The 22,626-nt window shown below is 35.3% G+C and overlaps 1 protein-coding gene across 1 annotated transcript; it reads left to right on the top strand.

Annotated features, from left to right (window-relative positions):
- Positions 1-6,039: 6,039 nt before the first annotated feature.
- Positions 6,040-18,539, top strand: LOC123766957 (uncharacterized). Its single transcript, XM_069330669.1, has 6 exons — positions 6,040-6,137; positions 6,686-6,888; positions 7,415-7,556; positions 8,345-8,512; positions 12,709-12,831; positions 18,249-18,539. Exons 2-6 carry the CDS (start codon positions 6,826-6,828, stop codon positions 18,404-18,406), a joined length of 654 nt encoding a protein of 217 aa, XP_069186770.1. The 5' UTR covers positions 6,040-6,137; positions 6,686-6,825; the 3' UTR covers positions 18,407-18,539.
- Positions 18,540-22,626: the final 4,087 nt, after the last annotated feature.

The raw sequence follows: 22,626 nt of genomic DNA, 5'->3' as shown, positions 1-22,626 counted from the left end.
GCTTCGTTTTTAACTTAAACTGGTTGAGAGAGGTACAGTCTTTAACATGGTTGGGAAGGTCATTCCACATTCTGGGCCCCTTGATTTGTAGAGCATTTCTGGTTTGATTAAGTTGTACTCTAGGAATATCAAAACTGTATTTATTTCTGGTGTGGTGCTCATGGGTTCTGTTACAACCTTCTATGAAGCTTTTGAGATCAGGATTGGCATTATAGTTTAGCGTTTTATATATGTATAATACACATGAGAGAATGTGCAGTGACTTAATGTCTAACATATTCAGAGATTTGAGTAGGGGTACCGAGTGATGTCTGGGGCCAGAATTGGATATTGTCCTAATAGCAGCTTTGTGTTGAGTAATTAGAGGACGTAAGTGATTTTGGGTAGTAGAGCCCCAAGCACAAATACCATAGTTGAGATATGGATAGATAAGGGAGTAATAGAGAGTCACCAGGGCAGGGCGTGGTACATAATATCTGATCTTAGAAAGAATGCCCACAGTTTTTGAAACTTTTTTTGATATGTTTAGAATGTGTCCCTGGAAATTCAGCTTATGGTCAATGAGAATGCCAAGGAATTTGCCATCTAATTTGTTACAAATTTGGGTATTGTTTATTTTGAGATTTATTTGATTAGAGGATTTATTGCCAAACAGAATATAGAAAGTTTTGTCAATGTTAAGGGTGAGTTTGTTGGCAGTTAGCCACAGATGGACTTTATTTAGCTCAGTATTTACTGTGGCATTTAGAGCAAGGGGATCAGGACTGGAGTAAATGAAGGTTGTGTCGTCAGCAAATAGAATTGGTTTGAGGTGTTGGGAGGCATTTGGAAGGTCATTAATGTAGATGAGAAAGAGGAGAGGGCCAAGTATGCTGCCCTGGGGAACACCAATGTTGATGGGTAGGGTGGGAGAAATTGTATTATTCACAGAAACACATTGGAGCCTGTCAGTAAGGTAGGATTTGAGGTATTGTAGGGAGTGTCCTCTGACACCATAGTGATGTAATTTAAGAAGAAGGTTTTGGTGGTTGACAGTATCGAAAGCTTTACGCAGGTCCACAAATAACCCAACAGGGAACTCATTTTTATCAAGAGCTGTATGAATCGAGTTAAGCATACTAATAAGTGCATCGTTAGTGCTTTTTTTGGGCCTGAAGCCATATTGGCAAGGGCTAAGTATATTGAGTTTGGCTAGATATGAGTAAAGCTGCTTATAGATTAGTTTTTCAAAAATTTTTGACAAGTTTGGCAGGATTGATATAGGTCTGTAGTTGTTAACATCTGTGAGATCACCACATTTGTGGACAGGCGTTACTCTCGCTTTTTTTTAGAATATCTGGAAAGGTTTGGAGTTCAAGTGACTTGTTGAAGAGCAAAGCAATAGCAGGGGCTAAAGATCTGGAGGCTTTTTTGTAGATTAAAGTTGGTATCTCCTCAAGGGCACCAGACTTGGTTTTAAGGGAAAGGATTATCTCATTGACGTCAATGGAATTAATAGGCTTTAGGTACAGAGACTGGGGATAGTTCCCTGTAAGATAGTCCTTAATGTCAGTACTGGAAGATGGAATATCATTAGCAAGGGATGAACCAATGGAAGAGAAGAACTTATTGAACTCAATAGCAGAATCAGAGGCTGAAAGCTGACCATCGTTATTAGACAGGAGAGTCGGTTTGTTTTTTAAAGACTTCTTTGATCCCAATATTTGTGAAATTGTTCTCCAAGTTTGTTTAATGTTGCTCTTTATTTGGGTAAATTTATCTTCGTAGTATTTAGTTTTGGCTCGTCTAATTATCTTAGATAGCAATAATGAGTAATTCTTTGAGAATTCTTTGGAGACAATTCCTAACCTATACTTCTTCTCAAGGTCATGTTTTTTATTAATAGATTTAAGTATTCCCTTTGTAAGCCAGGGATTGTTAAGCCTTTTGGTTGTGACTTGTTTTGTAAGCATAGGACAGTGGGAATTATAAAGGCTAAGAGTTTTTTGAAGAAAAGATTGAACTGCTAGGTTGATGTCCTCTATGTTACCTAACTCGGACTCCCAGTTAACATTATCAGTAGCAGTTATAAAATTGTCTATAGCAGTTTCATTATGTAGTCTAAAACGTATCTCTCTTGACTCAAGAGGTGGTTTGCTAATGTTAGTTAAGAGAAATGTGGGGTAATGGTCTGTAGTGCTATCGGTGATTATACCTGAAGTAAGCGGAGAGGTTATGTTAGTCCAGATGTGATCTAGAGTCGTGGCAGTGCTATCAGTGATTCTAGTAGGTCTAGTGATTAAGGGTATGAGGAAGCAGGAATTCATACAGTTGAGGAAGCTAACAGCAGTAGGGTGTTCTGGCTCGCAGAGGTCAATATTAAAGTCCCCTGCGATAATTAGGTGGTTTTTGTTCAGTCTGTTTTCAAGTATTAGATTTCTAAGGTTTGAGTTGAATTCGGGAATTTTGAGTAATTATATATATATATATATATATATATATATATATATATATATATATATATATATATATATATATATATATATATATATATATATATATATATATATATATATATATATATATATATATATAATTACTGCTGACACATGTAGCCTACACCCGCTATATATATATATATATATATATATATATATATATATATATATATATATATATATATATATATAAATATATATATATATATATAATATAATATATATTATATATATATTATAATATATATTATAATATATATATATAATATAATATTATAATAATATGTTATTATAATAATATATATTATAATATATATAATATATATATTATATAATCATAGTGTCACGGTGCCCAGTGTTATTGTGTTATTCACTGTGTGGTGATTGATATATATTGACCTATGTTCTAGGGGTTATTGAGTGCACTGGGGTCATTTGCAACAGTAAGTAAGTAAGTGTGTGCAGTATTCTAATATTTGGAAGTTAGAGTACTTGCTGTGTGTGTTATTGCAAAGGGGTTGTTATTTGATGGTGATTGTTGCTAGTGTTGAGCATCACCGTATGTGATTGCAGTTCAGTAAGTTCTAGAGGGTTCATGTCCTGTAGGTTATTTTACTAGGTTCTGCAGTATTGTCATTGCAACTGGATTGTAACGTAAATCACTGTGATTTGTTAGTGTGATTTGTCATTGTCGTGGGTGAACTCGGCTGTAGACGAGTACTTGGGTACAAATATATTCTCCTGGTTATCTGGTAGGACATCTAAGTCCAGTATTCAGTGAGGTGATTGCGAGGCAATTAATATAACGTAACCAGGGAAACGCCCATTGCTTTAAGAGAATTTGTTCTTTGACAATTTGAATAACGTAGAATACGTTTGGGTTAATTTACTTTCCTGCAAGCAGCTACGGTAGTCTCGAGGAGTCTAGCCATCAGCCAGATAAGAATTAGAGTATTGTCTGTCGTAATTAACGGTCAGTGGGACGGGTAATTGACGTGTTTCAGGAAGTCAAAATAATTAACCTCGATCCTTGTTTGATCGACTCACACGAAGGCTACATTGTTCCATTAACGTAACGTCGTTATTTATCTGCCCGGAAGTACCGGCACTTGATTGACTCGTGGGACGAGTAACGTCATTTTAGAATAACGTAAACGTGGTGCTAATTACTGTTATTAGCCACCTGATTTGGTCTGAGTATGGAAGGCTTAGACGGAATTCATACCTTAATGAAAATTGCTGAGCCAGTGTGAAAGGTTGCGTATTTTAATTGTTAATTATTGATCTTGAAGATAGTAATTAATTACTCTAAAGGTAATCACGAGTGATTACCGTTCTCTTTGCACTTTGGACATTGTAAATCAGAGTTTACCATCGCTGAGTGATTAGTAACCGATTAACGTAAATTGATGTAACTAGTAAAGAGATTAATTAGCTGTCTGGAAGTACAGGGATTAAGGGGATTTTCTCACTGAATGCTCGACGGGTAGAGTGTTGTGTAATTTCCGCTTTACTAGTGACAGTTGTAAGAGTTATTAATTTAACGTAAATGTTACCTTGTTATTAACATAAATCAATTGTTATTGATTGTTGATCGTCCGTGGGACGGAGTGTTAACGTAAGGATTAATTTGAGGAAGGGCGCTGGAGTTGCCAGTGAACCCATTAGTTATTGTTGTCATTGGAAGACTACTGATTTGATTGCATTGCAACCGCCATTGCAGGTGTAGACTGCACTGAGGCGTAGAACAGCTAGGAGGTTACTGGAGACGTGTTTCAGAACCTACTGTGTCATGTGTTGTAATTGTGATTATAGATCTGTTAGTTCTTGTTTCTTGTTGATTCCTCTGTGGTCACGCTTATGTTCGAGTTAGTTCATTATGCAGTCCGAGGGGCTGGTGTCTAGCTGTCATTGATAGTGTCACAGGAAGGATTTCGAGTAACGTCATTGACATTTCGTTTTGTTTTGTTGTAGTAGTTAGTACTTTATTGAATAAACTAAGTTGTTATGGTTAACACTGTCTTTTCGTTACACCCCCCACACATTATTATTATTATGCAAATGTTCTTCACACTCGACTAATAAAATTGAGACTGATTCTGAGCTTTGGATCAAATATACGGCACCACACAACAATAAATTATTGTTGTGAGAGCCCTTGACCTACTCGTTAGATTCGCTTCGGCGAATGGCGAAGGTCGGCGGCCTAGTGGAGGGGATTTCAATTTTCATTGGGGTCTCGGCGTTTGCTCGCGCCTAGTCAATTGTTCATACATGGTCCCAAAGTGAGGAAGGAGCTGTTTACTACACTGGTGTGTTAGCTAAGCAAGTCCTTCCTCAGGCGACCTAATTGAATATCACGACAGGAATAAAGGTTAAAGAATAAAGAAAATTCTTAGTAATTTTCCGAGCTCAATTCTATATACCAATTACAATTTATTCCAAAACTTCTCACAAGTTACAACTCTCACATTCAGTACCAACATTATAATTAGTAAATATATCTTATTTATTCATTACTAACGTATTGCCAGGAAGCTATGTGAAGCTTGTGTAGCTTGTGGTAGCTTGTATTTAGACAGACCGCCAATTACTGGTGGAGTAAATCAGTCTAGCCTACTTCTTCCTAGCATAACCTAGCCAACACTAGCCAAGCCTAGTCTACCCTTGCCTAGCCTAGCAAACAGCCCTTGAACCCCTACTGTTAAGACTCTGCTCTCTGATTGTACCTATGACACCTATTATTAATTTCCTTCTGTATCTTTAGCTCCAGTATGTTGTTATATTATGCTGTGCAAATTTGGGACCTGGCCCTCTAGTATCTTACATATATGTATTATTTAATACCATTCTTGTCTCCTGTCCAGAGAGTACATTTTGAGAGCTTTGAGACGGTCTCAATTATTTAGATGTTTTATCATTTATATGTTTGCTGTTTATGGTCTCTTTATTTCCTCTAATTCAGAGATTTCTCCTGTTCAGAAAGGGGGAGTCAGTACCGAGCAATACTCAAGATGGGACAGCACCAGTTATTTGAATAGTATTAGCATTACTTTGGGTGGGGTCTTTGAATTTTAACATTCTCATAAACCATCCCATTATTTTTCTGTCCGCCACTATATTTGCTCGGTTATGTTCACAAAGTGTGAGGTCGTCAGACATCGTAATTCTCAGATCTCTTGCATGTTTTTTCCTTCTTAGAGTAGGTCTGATTGTGTCCTGTGTTCCTTGTTTCATTTAATTTCCTCATTTCTACCATACTTCAGCACCTGTAACTTATCACTGTTAAATATCATGTTATTTCTGTTTTTTCAATGTCTCCTACAGTGCCAATTTTCTTGTGTCTTCTGTATCATCTGTAGAGTTTCATTGTTCAAATGTGTTATAAAATACATGCACCACCATCTTAGTGGTGCATATATGCATTCTACCTTGCATTTATATGCAAGGTAGAAAAATATGCATGAAAAAATATATATGAAAAATGTGCATTTTTGTTTTTTTATAATTAATCTAAACAGATGCTATTGTATACCTGTTATTAAAATATTTTTTTTTTTTTAGGTAAAATTTAAATCAGACATTATCAATTGCAACATTACAACATTGTCAACAATTCTCTCTGAGAGAACATTACAGCAATGGCTTCCATTAATTCAAGTAAGTTACATTATAATTGTGATTTGTATATAATATATACTTTAAATTTTATTTTTGTAGGTTATTAATTTTATTTGGGTGTAAGTTCACATTATCATTAGATATAGAGTATAAAATCTTAATTTTGTTTTATCAATTTTGTCTGTTAAAATTGCAGATCTATTTCAAACTTTATTAATACCACAAAATGTTAGCTAAGTTGAATATTAATTTAATATTATTGGAAGATCAAAAAACTTAGTCAAATAAGTATTTGAGTCACAATTCAATTATTTGCAGTTCACAAATTGCAATTTTGATTTATATTGAAAATTCCAGTATATTCTTCGCATATTTAAATATATTTAATTTGGTTTACTTGTGTAATTAATAAAATCTGGTGCTGTACAGGTTCTCAATAATACAATCACAATTCTCCGCTCAGTCTTCTGTAGCACTGTACTTCTTTGTGCTCTTTCATTAGGCTGCTACTGTGTTTTTTGTACCACTGTATTACATTTTAAACATTTTACTCTTTTTATGATTGCCCAGATTATCTTTATTTACAGGCCAGAAGAAACCTTTCCAGCGGTGTTGTCCCATCTGAAGTAATGTCATTAGTGTTCGTCGACATTTCTGCAACTGTGGACACAGCTTTATAGATGAAAAGCGTAAGGGTGATGTAGAGCGGGAGGAGAAATATAAGGAAATGGGTCGAAGAGCTGCTAAGCATCAAAACCTTTGCAGATCATTTAAAGCCATGAAAAAATCTGTAAGTATTTCATGCATTCTGTTATTTCTTCAATTAGAATTGTATCATATTGTATTAATATCCATTCTGTTAGGTTTTAAATTGTCCCACAAATAAACAGATTTTAAGCCATTTGATAATTAATTAGTATTAACATTTTCAATTTTGGTGAATACTGTACTTATTGATGTTAATAATAAAGTAATGTGCATTATATAAGTATTTTTGTGTTATTTTATATTTTTTTTTATTTCCATTAGTTATGTAATTATACTTTAATGATATAACTATCAGTAGGTCTCTTAAACTAGGTAAGAAAAGTACATCTTAAGCTACTTCGGTACTTCTGCACTTTTGCAGATGTACCCAATGCTGTATGAGGGAGGGATGCTGTCTGTTTCAGAAGCTTATGGTTATCCCATCTTATATTCTGTAATCATAAGTTAATCTCTTTTTTTATAATTGAAGCCATATCTCTTGAAAACTGTGTTCAAATTAACACTAAAAATATTTTAGTTATATTTGTAAATATTATGTTGTATTGCAGGTCTCTAAGCTACAAGGTGGTGGTTATCAAGTTGCTGTCATCTATTTTAAGGTCGGCAATAGAAATACCACAAAGGGCATGCTACCAGGAAGTGGTCTGTCAAGCAAAAATGTTAATAATCTCACCGAATTGTTTTATCTTGGTAATTATTATTATTATTATTTTGCATAAGCTAACAATAAAAATCATAAACACCTGCATGTTCCTTTGTGTTGGCAATAATGAAAAGCATTTACATAGTACAGTAGTTTAGTTCATATATTATACATCCCATATCCATGTTGTTAGCGGTAGTGGAAATGGTTGCAGAGGCACATAATTAATTGGCTCCGGGACTGAACCAAGCAATTCATTTTAGCTAAGCAAGTTTCAATCTTGATGACCTAATTACATAATTCCATGCACATCACCACATTGACAAGGGGCTCGAGACCGACCATGAGTACAGATTTTAAATTAAGCACCTGACATGTGTGGAGAGCTAGTGTCACAATTGATATGTTTATCTTGCACACTGCCTCCATCCAGTGGACAGCGATGGATAGGTTACAATCACTTAGTTACTACATACAGTTAGCAAACTGGTGATATTTACCAAGATTTCTGGCAGCAGATCATTTTGAATGAAATATTTACTCATATCTTGAACATTTGTTATAGAATTATCTGAATTCACATATCTTTTTTCACTCCATCACATAGTGGAGTAGGGTGTGCAAATAATTTTGACACACTTTACTTTGCATCAGGTCTATATCAGCAGATAATGAGACTTCCTTTACATATGGGTACCAAAATTCCCATAATGACATAGTTCCTCATTGCTGCCAAATTTCACATTACAGTGTTTCTTTCAATTAAAGTTTTTTGGAGCACATATTTTGTAATGATGAAACCATATTAATTTTACGCATGTTTCTTTATTTTCAGCATACATGCAGGACAATGGATCAAGTGTCAACAAGATACCAACAAATAATATAGATGCCCAAGAAGATATCAACATCAGTGAGGCAAAAGAAAAGAATGGGGAGCAAGAGCTTAAGTTAAAGAAAATGAAGAAAAAACGAAGACTGTCTGAAGATTCAACTATTAAAGGTAATTAAAACTCATTCTTCGTTTTTTAAATTCAAAGCAAAACTTGTATATATTTTAGACAAGTTTTTAGGTTCCACAATTACATTACTGATTTGTTGTATAAAGAAGTTGTATTTTATACAGCTGATGAGTCACAATAATGTTGCTGAAGAATGTTGTCCTAACCACACAAAAAATGATGAAAATACAAAGACGTTTCGGTCCGTTCTGGACCACTATTAATTCAATTGTTAGTTGTATTATACTTGACTGCTGATATAGTTTATTTCATGTATTCCAGTTCACAGTAATATTAAAATTAACATCAGAGCCTGACGGCTCAGTGGACAGTGCTCTGGGTTTGTAATCCTAAGGGTCAAGGTTCTATCCCTATTAGATGCTGAAACAAATGGACAGTTTCTTTTGCCCTGATGTACCTATTCACCTAACAGTAAATAGGTACTTGGGAGTTACAGCTGATATGGGCTGCTTACTGGGAATGTGAGTGTTAAAATTAGGATTAAGGACTTGCCCAAAAAGCTATGCATGCTAGTGTCTGTTCAAGAATGTAAGAAATCTTTTATATATATATATATATATATATATATATATATATATATATATATATATATATATATATATATATATATATATATATATATATATATATATATATATACATACACATATATATATATGTCGTACCTAGTAACCAGAACTCACTTCTTGCCCTACTATACAATCGCCGATTTGCCTAATAGGCCGAGTGATTTACTTTATTTTCAATAAATTGTTTCCAATTAGTTTATTTGAATTATTATTATTATATTATATTAGGAACATAAATTATTGACTTAGTTGTGTGAGTATAGGTTACGTTTAGATAGGTTAGGTAAGGTTGGTTAGGTTCGGTCATATATCTACGTTAGTTTTAACTCATATTTCAACAAATTAACTTATAAATAATGAAATGGAATGATATATCATTTCATAAGAAAAAAATGAGAAAAATACATAAATTCAGACAAATTTGGCTTATTAGGCAAATCGGGCCTTGCATAGTAGGCCGAGTATGACGTTCTGGCTACTAGGTACAACATATATATATATATATATATATATATGTCGTACCTAGTAGCCAGAATGCACTTCTCAGCTTACTATGCAAGGCCCGATTTGCCTAATAAGCCAAGTTTTCCTGAATTAATATATTTGCTCTAATTTTTTTCATATGAAATGATAAAGCTACCCATTTCATTATGTATGAGGTCAATTTTTTTTATTGGACTTAAAATTAACGTAGATATATGGCCGAACCTAACCAACCCTACCTAACCTAACCTAACCTATCTTTATAAGTTAGATTAGGTTAGGTAGCCGAAAAAGTTAGGTTAGGTTAGGTTAGGTAGGTTAGGTTGTCGAAAAACAATTATTTCATGAAAACTTGGCTTATTAGGCAAATCGGGCCTTGCATAATAGGCTGAGAAGTGCGTTCTGGCTACTAGGTACGACATATATATATATATATATATATATATATATATATATATATATATATATATATATATATATGTCATACCTAGTAGCCAGAACGCACTTCTCAGCCTACTATGCTAGGCCCGATTTGCCTAATAAGCCAAGTTTTCATGAATGAATTGTTTTTAGACTACCTAACCTACCCAACCTAACTTTTTTGGCTACCTTACCTAACCTAACCTATAAAGATAGGTTAGGTTAGGTTAGGTAGGGTTGGTTAGGTTTAGTCATATATCTACGTTAATTTTGACTCCAATAAAAAAAAATTGACCTCACACATAATGAAATGGGTAGCTTTATCATTTCATAAGAAAAAAAAGAGAGAAAATATATTAATTCAGGAAAACTTGGCTTATTAGGCAAATCGGGCCTTGCATAGTAGGCTGAGAAGTGTGTTCTGGCTACTAGGTATGACATATATATATAAATATATATATATATATATATATATATATATATATATATATATATATATATATATATATATATATATATATATATATATATATATATATATATATATATATATATATATATATGCAGAATAACCACATGTGAAAAATAGAAAATGCTTAAAATGCTCTATTTTTCACATGTGGTTTTTCTGCATACTTGGATCAGTGTTTTTGTGATCATTGTTGCATATATATATATATATATATATATATATATATATATATATATATATATATATATATATATATATATATATATATATATATAGTGTATTTCATTTATTTATTTATTTATTTATATACAAGAAGGTACATTGGGTTTGTGAGAATACATAGCATAGTATTTACAATTTTGTAAAGCCACTAGTATGCACAGCATTTCAGGCAGGTCCTTTATCTAATAGATAATTTTAATTAGGTAAATTCTAGCAGAATTAATAAAATAACAAATACATTGCAAGAAAAAAAATGAGATGAGAGAGAATAGTAGGTATATTAAAGCACATTGGTATATTAAAGCTCTGATTGATTACACTGACAGCTTGATTGGTAATTTAAACAAGATTAATAGACACCATACAGCAGATTGACAGCACATATAAGAAGACAGCAATGATAACAATGGTAAAGATGTTCGGATCGGGTACATAAAAATTTGGAGATTGGGTAGCAATAGATACAGTGCAATTTTAAAGCAAAAGGTAAAAAACTATGAAGATGAAATTAGGTACATTTTTGTATTGTTTATGAATGACGCAAAAGTTGGACAGCTTTTAAATTCAATAGGGAGTGAGTTCCATGGACTGGGTCCGTTTATATATATATATATATATATATATATATATATATATATATATATATATATATATATATATATATATATATATATTTATATATATATATATATATATATATATATATATATATATATATATATATATATATTTAAATATATATATATATATATATATATATATATATATATATATATATATATATATATATATATATATATATATATATATATATAAAATATATATAAAAAAAAACAACTTGAAGTTCATGCCTTCTTTACCCAACAAAGTCTCATCCGTTTATCAAAGAATTTTTAAATATATTTTCATATATTGATTTATTGGGGTTCTATTACATGGCCAGGAAGAATTTCAGATCCACTTTAACATTAAGAAATATTTTTTTGTACATTTATGTAGAACAATTTCTTTAGTATTTTACCATCCATGTATTTAAAAGCAATTCTGAAGTTAGAAAGTGTAGCATAGGCTCCTCGCACAACATTCTTTATGTGGTCCTCAGGTGATACTTTTCTATCTAGAACCATCCCTAGATCTCTTTTTTTTATCAGAATTTTTTAAGGATTTCTCACATAATTTATAGGTTGTGTGGGGTCTATGTTCTCCTATTCCACATTCCATAACATGACATTTATTCACATTAAATTCCATTTGCCAAGTGGTGCTCCATACACTTATTTTGTCCAGGTCATCTTGAAGGGCATGCTAATCATCCAAGTTTCTTGTTCTTCCTATTATCTTAGCATCATCAGCAAACATGTTCATATAATTCTGTATTTCATCTGGTAGATTGTTTATGTAGACAATGAACATCCTTGGTGCAAGATCTGAGCCCTGTGGTACTCCACTTGTAACATTTCTCCCGTCTGATACATTGCCTCTGATTACTGCCCTCATTTTCCTATAAGTCAGAAAAGTTTTCATCCATGTTAGAAGCTTACCTGTCACCCCTCTAATATTTTCCAGTTTCCGGAACAACCTCTTTATGTGGAACTCTATCAAAAGTGTTTTTTAGGTACAGATAGATGCAGTCAACCCAACCATCTCTTTTCTGTAAAATCTCTGTTGCTCGATCATAGAAACTGAGTAAATTCGATACACCGGATCTTCTAGATCAAAAACCATACTGTCTGTCTGATATTATATAATTTCTCTCCCAGTGTTCTACCCATTTAGTTTTTGTTATTTTTACCAATATTTTGACTATTACACTTGTCAATGATACAGGTCTATAATTGAGTGGGTCTTCTCTGCTGTCACTTTTGTAGATTTGAAGTATTGTGTTTGTGTGTGTAGCATGTGCATTAGTTCAAGTAGAGTGGCTGTGTGTTATCTGTAGCTGCAGCTGTAGAGAAACACAATTTTTGTTTAATGAGGATATATATTTTATTCATGTTTTCCTTATTTTCAGTTCACATTCAGGAAAATCAAAATAGAAAGATCAGGGAAGCAAAAGACAAGAATGTAGAGCAAGATGATAAGTCCTCGAAAAAAATGAAGAAACACCGACTTTCTCAAGATACAACTGTGACAAGTAATCAAAACTCATTCTTCGATTTCTAAGCAAAACTTGTACTCACCTAGTTGTGTTTGCAGGGGTTGAGGATTGGCTCTATGGTCTCGTGTTTCAACTGTCAATCAACTGGTGTATATATTCTTAGGCCATTCCTCCAGTTTGTCCAGTTTTAGTTATAAATTTTAAAGATTTAAAAATTGTAAAGTAATATAAACTTAATAGTAATTTAAGTAATGAAAACTTATTGGAACTTAAAGTAAAAATGAACTAGAATAATTAATAACAATGGATGACCAATAAAAGTCAAAAAGCAATTATGAAATCTATAAAACAAATAGCTTACTTACTATAATATAATAAGAACACTATATTTTAATATTAAAGTTACACTAAAACACTAAAACAAAATGAGGTAGATTAAATTGAGATACACTCAGGTACACTGGATGATAAAATTTATACTAGAGGACACAGGCAAAGCCAGTGTACTATGGAACAAGGAAGTAAAAAAAGAAAAAAAAGAGACAATAATAAAGAAGACCCATTTTTTTTTTTTAACTTAAAACCTTTTGGAAGGAAAGGCACAGCTAAAGTACACATTGGTAGTTAAATGAGGTTATAATTTGAACTCTGGTTATTCAGCAGCTATCCCACAGTCATTCAGGAGAATTGAGGTGAGCTTCAGTTGTTATAAAATAGGTTTTTCCAGTGTCAGTCCCCCTAGCTATAATTGTATTGTCTCCCACAAAACAATGTTTAATTACAGGGGAATTTTTCCAGAAACCCCACAGTTTAAATAAGAGATTTTGTCTGAACCTGGTCAGACATTTATTCACATAAACATTTGATTTACTAGAGACTGCAGATTTGAAAAGGTCTGACTTGCGGAAGCAGCTATCTAGTTTAACTCAAATTCTCCTGTTATTTATACCCTCCTGTTGATTTGATACCCATTCTATAAGCTGATTTGATGTCACTAGTTTTGATTGAATATTTTGATCATATCTTGGATATTTTGATCTTTGGGGGAATATATTTCAATATTTGGATCATACCTTGGATCATTTGGTCTTGGGGGAAAGACCATCATGCATTCATTCATTAATTCACGATGGTCTTGGGAGAAGTTTGTGAATGAATGAATGGAGGTTTTGGGGAGGCTTCAAGTGCGCTTTTTGGACCTGGCGAGTCTTTGGTTCCTGTCCCATCTCAAGAATATCTGATCATATATTCAAAGCTCTTTTTGTTATTTGGCAGTCTAACAGCTGTCAACTATTTGTTGTGATGTGTTTTGTTAATATATATTTTGTTTAGAATATACTGTATGGAAACCAGGGATACAAATATTGTATAGCTACAAATATAAAAAAAATAATTTTTAAATATAAAGTACTTGTTATATATTCTCAAATAATTATTATATAAGTGTGCAATGAATTGATGTGTGCTGTATTTGCAGAGCATCAAATCATGTAGATGGTAGGGCAAGTACCTTGAGGTGCTTCCGGGGCTTAGCGTCCCCGCGGCTCGGTCGTCGACCAGGCCTCCTGGTTGCTGGACTGATCAACTGTTGGATGCGGCTGCTCGCAGTCTGATGTATGAGTCACAGCCTGGTTGATCAGGTATCCTTTGGAGGTGCTTATCCAGTTCTCTTGAACACTCTGAGGGGTTTGCCAGTTATGCCCCTTATGTGTAGCGGAAGCGTGTTGAACAGTCTCGCGCCTCTGATGTTGATAGAGTTCTCTCTCAGAGTACCTGTTGCACTTCTGCTTTTCAATGGGGGTATTCTGCAAATCCTGCCATGTCTTCTGGTCTCATGTGATGTCATTTCTGTGTGCAGGTTTGGGACCAGCCCCTCTAATGTTTTCCACGTGTAAATTATTATGTATCTCTCCCGCCTGCGCTCAAGGGAGTACAGATTTAGGCTCTTTAGTCGGTCCCAATAGTTTAGATGTTTTACTTTTTTTACTGAGTAATAATTTTTGCTGAGTGGATTCTAGCAGTAAAGGTTCTCTGCACGCTCTTCAGGTCAGCAATTTCTCCAGCTTTGAAAGGGGCTGTCATTGTGCAGCAGTACTCCACTCTAGAGAGCACAAGCGTTTTGAAAAGTATCACCATCGGTATAGGATCTCTAGTGTGAAAAGTTCTTGTTATCCAACCTGTCATTTTTCTTGCAGTTGTGACGGCTACTTTATTGTGTTCTTTAAAGGTAAAGTCTTCAGACATGAGTACACCCAGATCCTTTACATTGCGTTTTCGTTCTATGTTATGATTTGCCTGAGTTTTTTACGTGGTTGCCGTTTTTATATTTTCATTTTGTCCATAGCGCATGAGCTGGAACTAATCTTCGTTAAACACCATATTATTTTCTGTAGCCCATAGAAAGACCTGATCTACATCTGACTGGAGGTTTGCCGTGTCCTCTATGTTGCCTACTCTCATGAAGATCCTAGTGTCATCTGCAAAGGATGATACAGTGCTATAGGTTGTGTTCTTGTCTATGTCCGATATCAGGATGAGAAAAAGTACTGGAGCAAACACAGTACCCTGGGGGACTGAGCTCTTCACGGTTGATGGGCTGGATTTTATTTTGTTGACGATTACACATTGTGTTCTGTTAGTCAGGAAATTGTAGATCCATCTGCCTATTTTTCCGGTAATTCCTTTTGAACACATTTTATGTGCAATAACACCATGGTCATTTATCAAAAGCTTTTGCGAAATCTTTGTAAATTACATCAGCATTTTGTTTGTCTTCCATAGCATCTAATGCCATATCATAGTGGTCCAACAACTGCGACAGGCAAGAGCGCCCTGTTCTGAAACCATGTTGTCCGGGGTTATGCAGATGCTGTGATTCCATGTATTTTGTGATCTTACTTCTTAACACTCTCTCAAAAATTTTTATGATGTGCGATATTAGTGCTATCGGTCTAATTTTTTGCCTCTGCCTTATTTCCTCCTTTATGAAGTGGTGCTATCTCTGCTGTTTTTAGTATATCAGGGATAACGCCAGTATCTAGGCTTTGTCTCCACATAATGTGGAGGGCCTGCGATAGTGGTTTTTTACAGTTCTTGATGAATATGGAGTTCCAAGAATCCGGGCCTGGTGCAGAGTGCATAGGCATACTGTTTATGGCTTCTTCAAAATGCAGTGGGGATAGGGTGACGTCTGATATATGATTTGATGTTGGTATCATATCCATGAAAAACTCATTTTGGTTAGAAATCTTTAGTGAGTTTAATGGCTCGCAGAAAACAGTCGTATTGCTTCCTCAGTAGCTCGCTCATTTCTTTGTTGTCATCGGTGAAAGTTCCATCTCCCTTTCGCAGGGGCCCGATACTAGATGTGGTTTTTGATCTTGATTTTGCATAGGAGAAAAAATATTTCGGATTTCTCTCTATTTCACTGATGGCCTTTTGCTCTCTTTGCCTCTCCTGGGTTTTGTATGATTCTTGTAGCTTGAGTTCAATTGTTTCTATTTCTCTACCTAACCTTCTTCGCCGTTCTTGAGATAGGGTGCGACTCTCAAGTTGTTCCGCGATTGTTTTTTTTTGCCTATATAGGGAACGACGTTCTCGTTCCAATCTGCATCTCTTCCTCTTTTTTCTTAGGGGTATGCTGTGTGAACATATTTTTAGTGCTACTGAGCTTATTTTTTCCAGGCACTGGTTCAGATTTGCATTTTCTAGCTGTTCTTCCCAGTTTATTTCTGTGAAGTCCTTGTTTATTTGCTCCCAGTTTATCTGTTTATTATTGAAGTTGAATTTGCTGAAATCTCCTCCACCGGGAATCTGGACTGGTTTTGAAGGTCTATTCCCCATGGTTGTCATAACTTCAATTAAGTTGTGATCTGAGTAACAGGTATTTGTAATCATTATGTTCCTGATCAATTCATCATTATTAGTAAGAATGAGGTCCAGCGTGTTCTCCTTCCTAGTTGATTCTACTATTTGCTGGTTTAAGGCAAACCTGTCGCACATCCGTAGCAGGTCATTTGCATGTGCCTGTTCATTTAGGCTGCTTCCTGGTATTCTTTCTGATATTACTGTATTAGCCAGGTGCTTCCATTTCAGGTGCCGTAGGTTGAAGTCCCCAAGCAGGATGATGTTCGGAGCTGGATTTGTGAGGTTTTCCAAGCAGTGTTCTATTTTCATTAGTTGGTCTTTAAACTGCTGAGGGTTTGCCTCCGGTGACTTATATACAAGGACAATAAGTACATTTAGGATCTCTATTTTGATTATCAGCACTTCCACCATATCATTTGAGGTGTTTAGCAGCTCAGTACAGATGAGTGTGTCTTTGATGTAGAGGCTGACCCCACCCTAAAGCCGGTGTTTCCTATCACATATGAAAAGATTGTACTCTGAGATCCATATTTCACCATCATGGTAGTCCTTTGTGTTGGTTTCTGTTAGGGCTGCAAACACTGCATTTGCCTCATGAAGGAGACCATCTATAAAGTGAACTTTGTTGGATTTGCGTGTTTTTATACCCTGGATGTTGGCAAATATAAATGATGGTATCGTGTTAGTGGAAGTGCTGGATGCCTTACTTCGTGATAATATCTGAGGCTTTGGTAAGGAGGCCACTGTGTTTGCGTCCTCTCTAGCATTTGACCGAGTTGGTGGTAGAATCTGGTCATTTTTAGCCATTCTTCTCCTCCTCCTCTTGCTAAAAAATTATCCCGGTCGATGTAGTAGTGGGTGTTTTCATAGTGGCAGTGTTGCTACCACGTGTTGCACTCTTAATTTGTTTTGTTCACTTGTTAGATTGCATTACTTGCATTTTCCCACTAGTTATCTTACAGTAGAGGTGTCTAGTTTCTGTGTCTGGGCACTAGTTACCTGAGTACATTACACCTGCTTGATGGGGTTCTGGGAGTTCTTCTACTTCCCAAGCCCAGCCCGTGGCCAGGCTCAACTTGTGAGTGTTTGGTCCACCAGGCTGTTGCTTGGAGCGGCCCGCAGGGCCACATACCCACCACAGCTCGGCTGATCTGGAACTTCTCTTAGGAAACAGTCCAGTTTTCTCTTGAAGATGTCCACGGTTGTTCCGGCAATATTTCTGATAGTCGCTGGGAGGACGTTGAACAACCGCGGACCTCTGATGTTTATACAGTGCTCTGATTGTGCCTATGGCACCTCTACACTATTTGGAAGAATACACACACAGTGGGTACTGGGGTGGGCCTACCTCCAAATGGCCCCTTGGTAAAAGTAAACCAATTTTAACTCAAATAATCTATGCTAGGATTCTTGGAAACCATTGTGGCACCACAATTGCCCTTCTTGGTCTCTGTCTACCGATTGTTGTAATGCCTGGTGGCCTCTGTCTACAGACTACTATGGTTCCAAATTTCTGTGATTTTGGTGTTTTGTTTTTTGCAAGAAATATATATTTATTATATATGTTATGTTTTCCACATTTTCAGCACATCAGTGTCTACTTACTGCTGAAGCAAGTACCTTCATCAGGGTTCCCAAAGATCATATCTTAGAAGGGTCGAAGACGTCCATTATTTTGAAGCCATCTTCATCAATCTTACTTCCTTTACAGAAAAATATAATTACTAAAAAAAAGTATGTGTAAAATATGATTTATTTTTGTAATAAAATCAATAAACTTTATGTAATTAAGTCAAAGGTGATTCCCATCAATCTTACTTCCTTTACAGAACAATATAATTACTAAAAAAATTATTTATGTAAAATATGATTTATTTTTGTAATAAAATCAATAAACTTTATGTAATTAATGTAATTAAGTCAGAGGTGATTCCCATCAATCTTACTTCCTTTACAGAACAATATAATTACTAAAAAAAATTATATGTAAAATATGATTTATTTTTGTAATAAAATCAATAAACTTTATGTAATTAAGTCAGAGGTGACTCCCATCAATATTACTTCCTTTAGAGAACAATATAATTTCTAAGAAAAAATTCCTAAGTATTTATGTAACATATATGATATATTTTTTTAATAAAATCAATAAACTTGTGTTTAAAGTCAGTAGTCCATATATTAATTTATCAATCCATCCTTGTGCAGTATGTGCAGTACCACAGCCTGGCTGATCCAGAACTTCTCTCAGAAGTTCCTGTTGCACCTCTGCTATTCAATGGGGGTATTCTGCACATCCTGTCATACCTTCTTGTTTCATGTGATGTTATTTATGTGTGCAGGTTATTTCTATGTGATGGTTGTAATTTCAGATTTTTGTTGATTAATTTGGAGTAGGGGGTAATTAAGGGTGGTGGGTCTCCAAGCACAGTTATATATATATAAATATATATATATATATATATATATATATATATATATATATATATATATATATATATATATATATATATATATATATATATATATATATATATATATATGTTTCATTGAATATGACCGCATATTCTGTATTTATTATTTTCTGGTTTAGGGCTTCTATCCCTCTAACTATTTTCTTAGCATCAGGGCTTAATTGAAATAGGAGTTCTCCAGAAAATAAAAAATACAGAATATGCGGTCATATTCAATGAAACATGTTTGAAAGAAAACCTGCTGCCAGTATACACCAATATATATATATATATATATATATATATATATATATATATATATATATATATATATATATATATATATATATATATATATATATATATATATATATATATATATATATATATTTTATTAAATATGACCGAAAAAGTAAGATTAATAATTCTAACACGAATTTTCTCAATCTTTCGTACATTACGCTTCACTGTTGGAGGTAAATCAAAAATTAATTCTCCAAAATTAATTTTTATTTCTAGTCTGACGCGACACGGGCGCGTTTCGTAAAACTTACAACATTATATGGAGGACCTATGGCAATTCCACGACCAAGAGATGGCTTCCTGAACCTTGCAGGAATTAACCTCACTGAGGACCAAGTCACTCTCCTAAATCTGGGCATAAACTGTCATGTTATGTCCAGACCGAGTGAGATGGCCCGGAAAGTAGAGTTGGAAATTCTGTTGGACGACATATTCGACCTCGAGACACAAAAGAAGGTCACTACCAAAGATACCTTACAAGCAGAACTTATTGCAGAAGGAGGAAAGAATCGAGGCAACTACAGAAGCACCATACTGTCCCCCGAGCTTAAAGCGGCAGCTAAAAGCCTTCGTGAGAACAAGGAGATAGTTGTCAGGAGAGGTGACAAGTCGCCAATATATGTCATTCTTAAAAAAGACGAATATCTGGCGAAAATGAACATCATACTCTCTGACCAAACTAAGTTCCAAAGGGTAACGAAGGACACTACAGCCGAATTAAAAGCAAAAGTCAACAAACTGATCGAAACTGTGAACGCCAAGAAATCCGCACTCCACCTGCCAAAGATCATTGGGGAATATAAACCTGGATATGTGTATGGAAATGTCAAGACACACAAGCCTGGAAACCCACTTCGGCCAATCATTAGCCAGATACCCACACCCACGTACAGACTGGCGAAGCGACTCAACGGCCTGCTGACTCCTTATGTTCCTTGCGCCTTCAGCCTGAAGTCTCCAAAGGAATTTGTTGACTTACTGCGGGGCACACGGGCCACAGGGATAAGAGCCTCGTTGGACGTAGAATCGCTGTTTACCAACGTACCTGTGGACGAGACAATCGGAATGATAGCCGACAGAGTGTATCGTGATCCAGCCTGTACTCCTCTTGACATACCAGAAAATATTCTGAGGAAACTACTCCAAGCTTGTACTAAAGAGGCACCCTTCTTGAGCCCGGATGGGCACATGTATAAGCAAGTAGATGGGGTCGCCATGGGTTCTCCCCTAGGTGTCCTGTTTGCAAACTTCTACATGGGTACCATCGAGCAAAAAGTCTTAGTCGACATGAACTTGAAACCGGCCATATACTGCAGGTATGTTGACGACATTTTTACACAGGTACCTGATGTCAGACATCTGCAGGAGCTGAAGGAGGCATTTGAGCAGAGTTCCGTGCTGCGTTTCACTTACGAGATGGAAAAGGATGGGAAGCTGCCCTTTCTAGATATAACAGTCATGGAAAAGGGTGGAGGTTTCCACACTGCAGTCTACACTAAGGAAACAAACATAGGAATGTGCCTAAATGCCAACAGCGACTGCCCTGACAGGTACAAGAGGAGTGTTGTTAACGCATATGTCGACCGTGCTCTCAGCCACAGCTCAGAATGGAAGCAAGTCGACGAAGAACTCTGTAGGGTAAGGCAGGTCCTAGTCAATAACGGCTTCTCCAATGGTTTCGTCGAAGACATCATAAGAAGGAAAGTGAAAAGCCATGCAACCTCTGAAGAGACAACTAACACAACACCTATACCCCCTATTAGACTATTTTACAGGAACTTCTTTTCCACAGCTCATAAAACGGAGGAAAGGGTCCTGAAAGATATTGTTAATAGAAACGTTATCCCTACAGACAAAAATCAGAGGATACAACTGACGATTTACTATAAAACCAGAAAAACGGCCAGCCTACTCATGAGAAACTCTCCAGACACAAAACAGAACGCTTTAAAAGAGACTAACGTCGTCTATGCCTTCAAATGCCCACTTGGGGACTGTAAGCTCCAAAAAAAAACAGTATATAGGCAAGACAACAACATCTCTTTCTAGGCGTTTAACGATGCATAAGCAACAGGGCTCCATTAAGGAACATATAATCTCTTCCCACAACCAAACCATCCCCAGAGAAATCCTAGTAAACAACACAGAAATCATCGATAGATACAGCGATAGCAGGCGGCTTGACGTTTGCGAGGCACTACACATCAAGAAGTCAACACCAGCAATCAACAGCCAATTATTGCACAACTATATTCTACCCACCTCAAGACTCCGCTCCAATATAGAAGCATCAAGAAATATGGACCAATAGGCTTTCTACAAACACTTCTATTCAATACCCATTGTTTCTGTTCTGTCTTGTGTTGATACTTTTAATACCCTATTAATATCCCCTCTTGTTCTGTCTTGTGTTAATGCCACATCACCCCTCCCACCTCACTCAAATGTAGATATAAAATCGGAGATACGTAAGTTCTATTCAGTTGTGTATTTGTGAACTAAAGTCTTTAAAAATGTAATAAGTTTTACGAAACGCGCCCGTGTCGCGTCAGACTAGAAATAAAAATGAATTTTGGAGAATTAATTTTTGATTTACCTCCAACAGTGAAGCGTAATGTACGAAAGATTGAGAAAATTCGTGTTAGAATTATTAATCTTACTTTTTCGGTCATATTTAATAATATATGTCTACAGGAAAGACTGCTACCAAAATATACTAATATATATATATATATATATATATATATATAGATATATATATATATATATATATATATATATATATATATATATATATATATATATATATATATATATATATATAAGCTTGACGAGTATGACCTCCTACTGAAGACCATGCTGGAAAAAGTTGTTAACCTCTCTCTCAACGAATGCCAGTGGAAACAAGCCACTCTTCCTGTCAGGCTCGGTGGCTTGGGTGTCCGCACCGCCACCCAAATTGCTGTCCCAGCCTTCCTTTCTTCCTCCTCAGCATCAGATGACCTGGTTAAGGAAATTCTACCTGACACCCTGAGTGATGTAGCGGGGATACAGGACCCCCACTACACGGAATGCGACACGAAATGGGGTGCCATGACAAACCCAGCACTCAGACCAGCCATGCCGAAAGCCAAGAAACAATCCAGTTGGGACAGCCCCATTGTAGACAAAGAAGCCACAGCTTTGCTGGAGGCAGCAACAACCCCCA

This window comes from Procambarus clarkii, chromosome 3 (assembly GCF_040958095.1).
Source record: "Procambarus clarkii isolate CNS0578487 chromosome 3, FALCON_Pclarkii_2.0, whole genome shotgun sequence".
Classification (NCBI taxonomy): domain Eukaryota; kingdom Metazoa; phylum Arthropoda; class Malacostraca; order Decapoda; family Cambaridae; genus Procambarus; species Procambarus clarkii.
The sequence above is the reverse complement of the archived record's forward strand: the minus strand, read 5'-3'. Positions and strand labels throughout refer to the sequence as shown.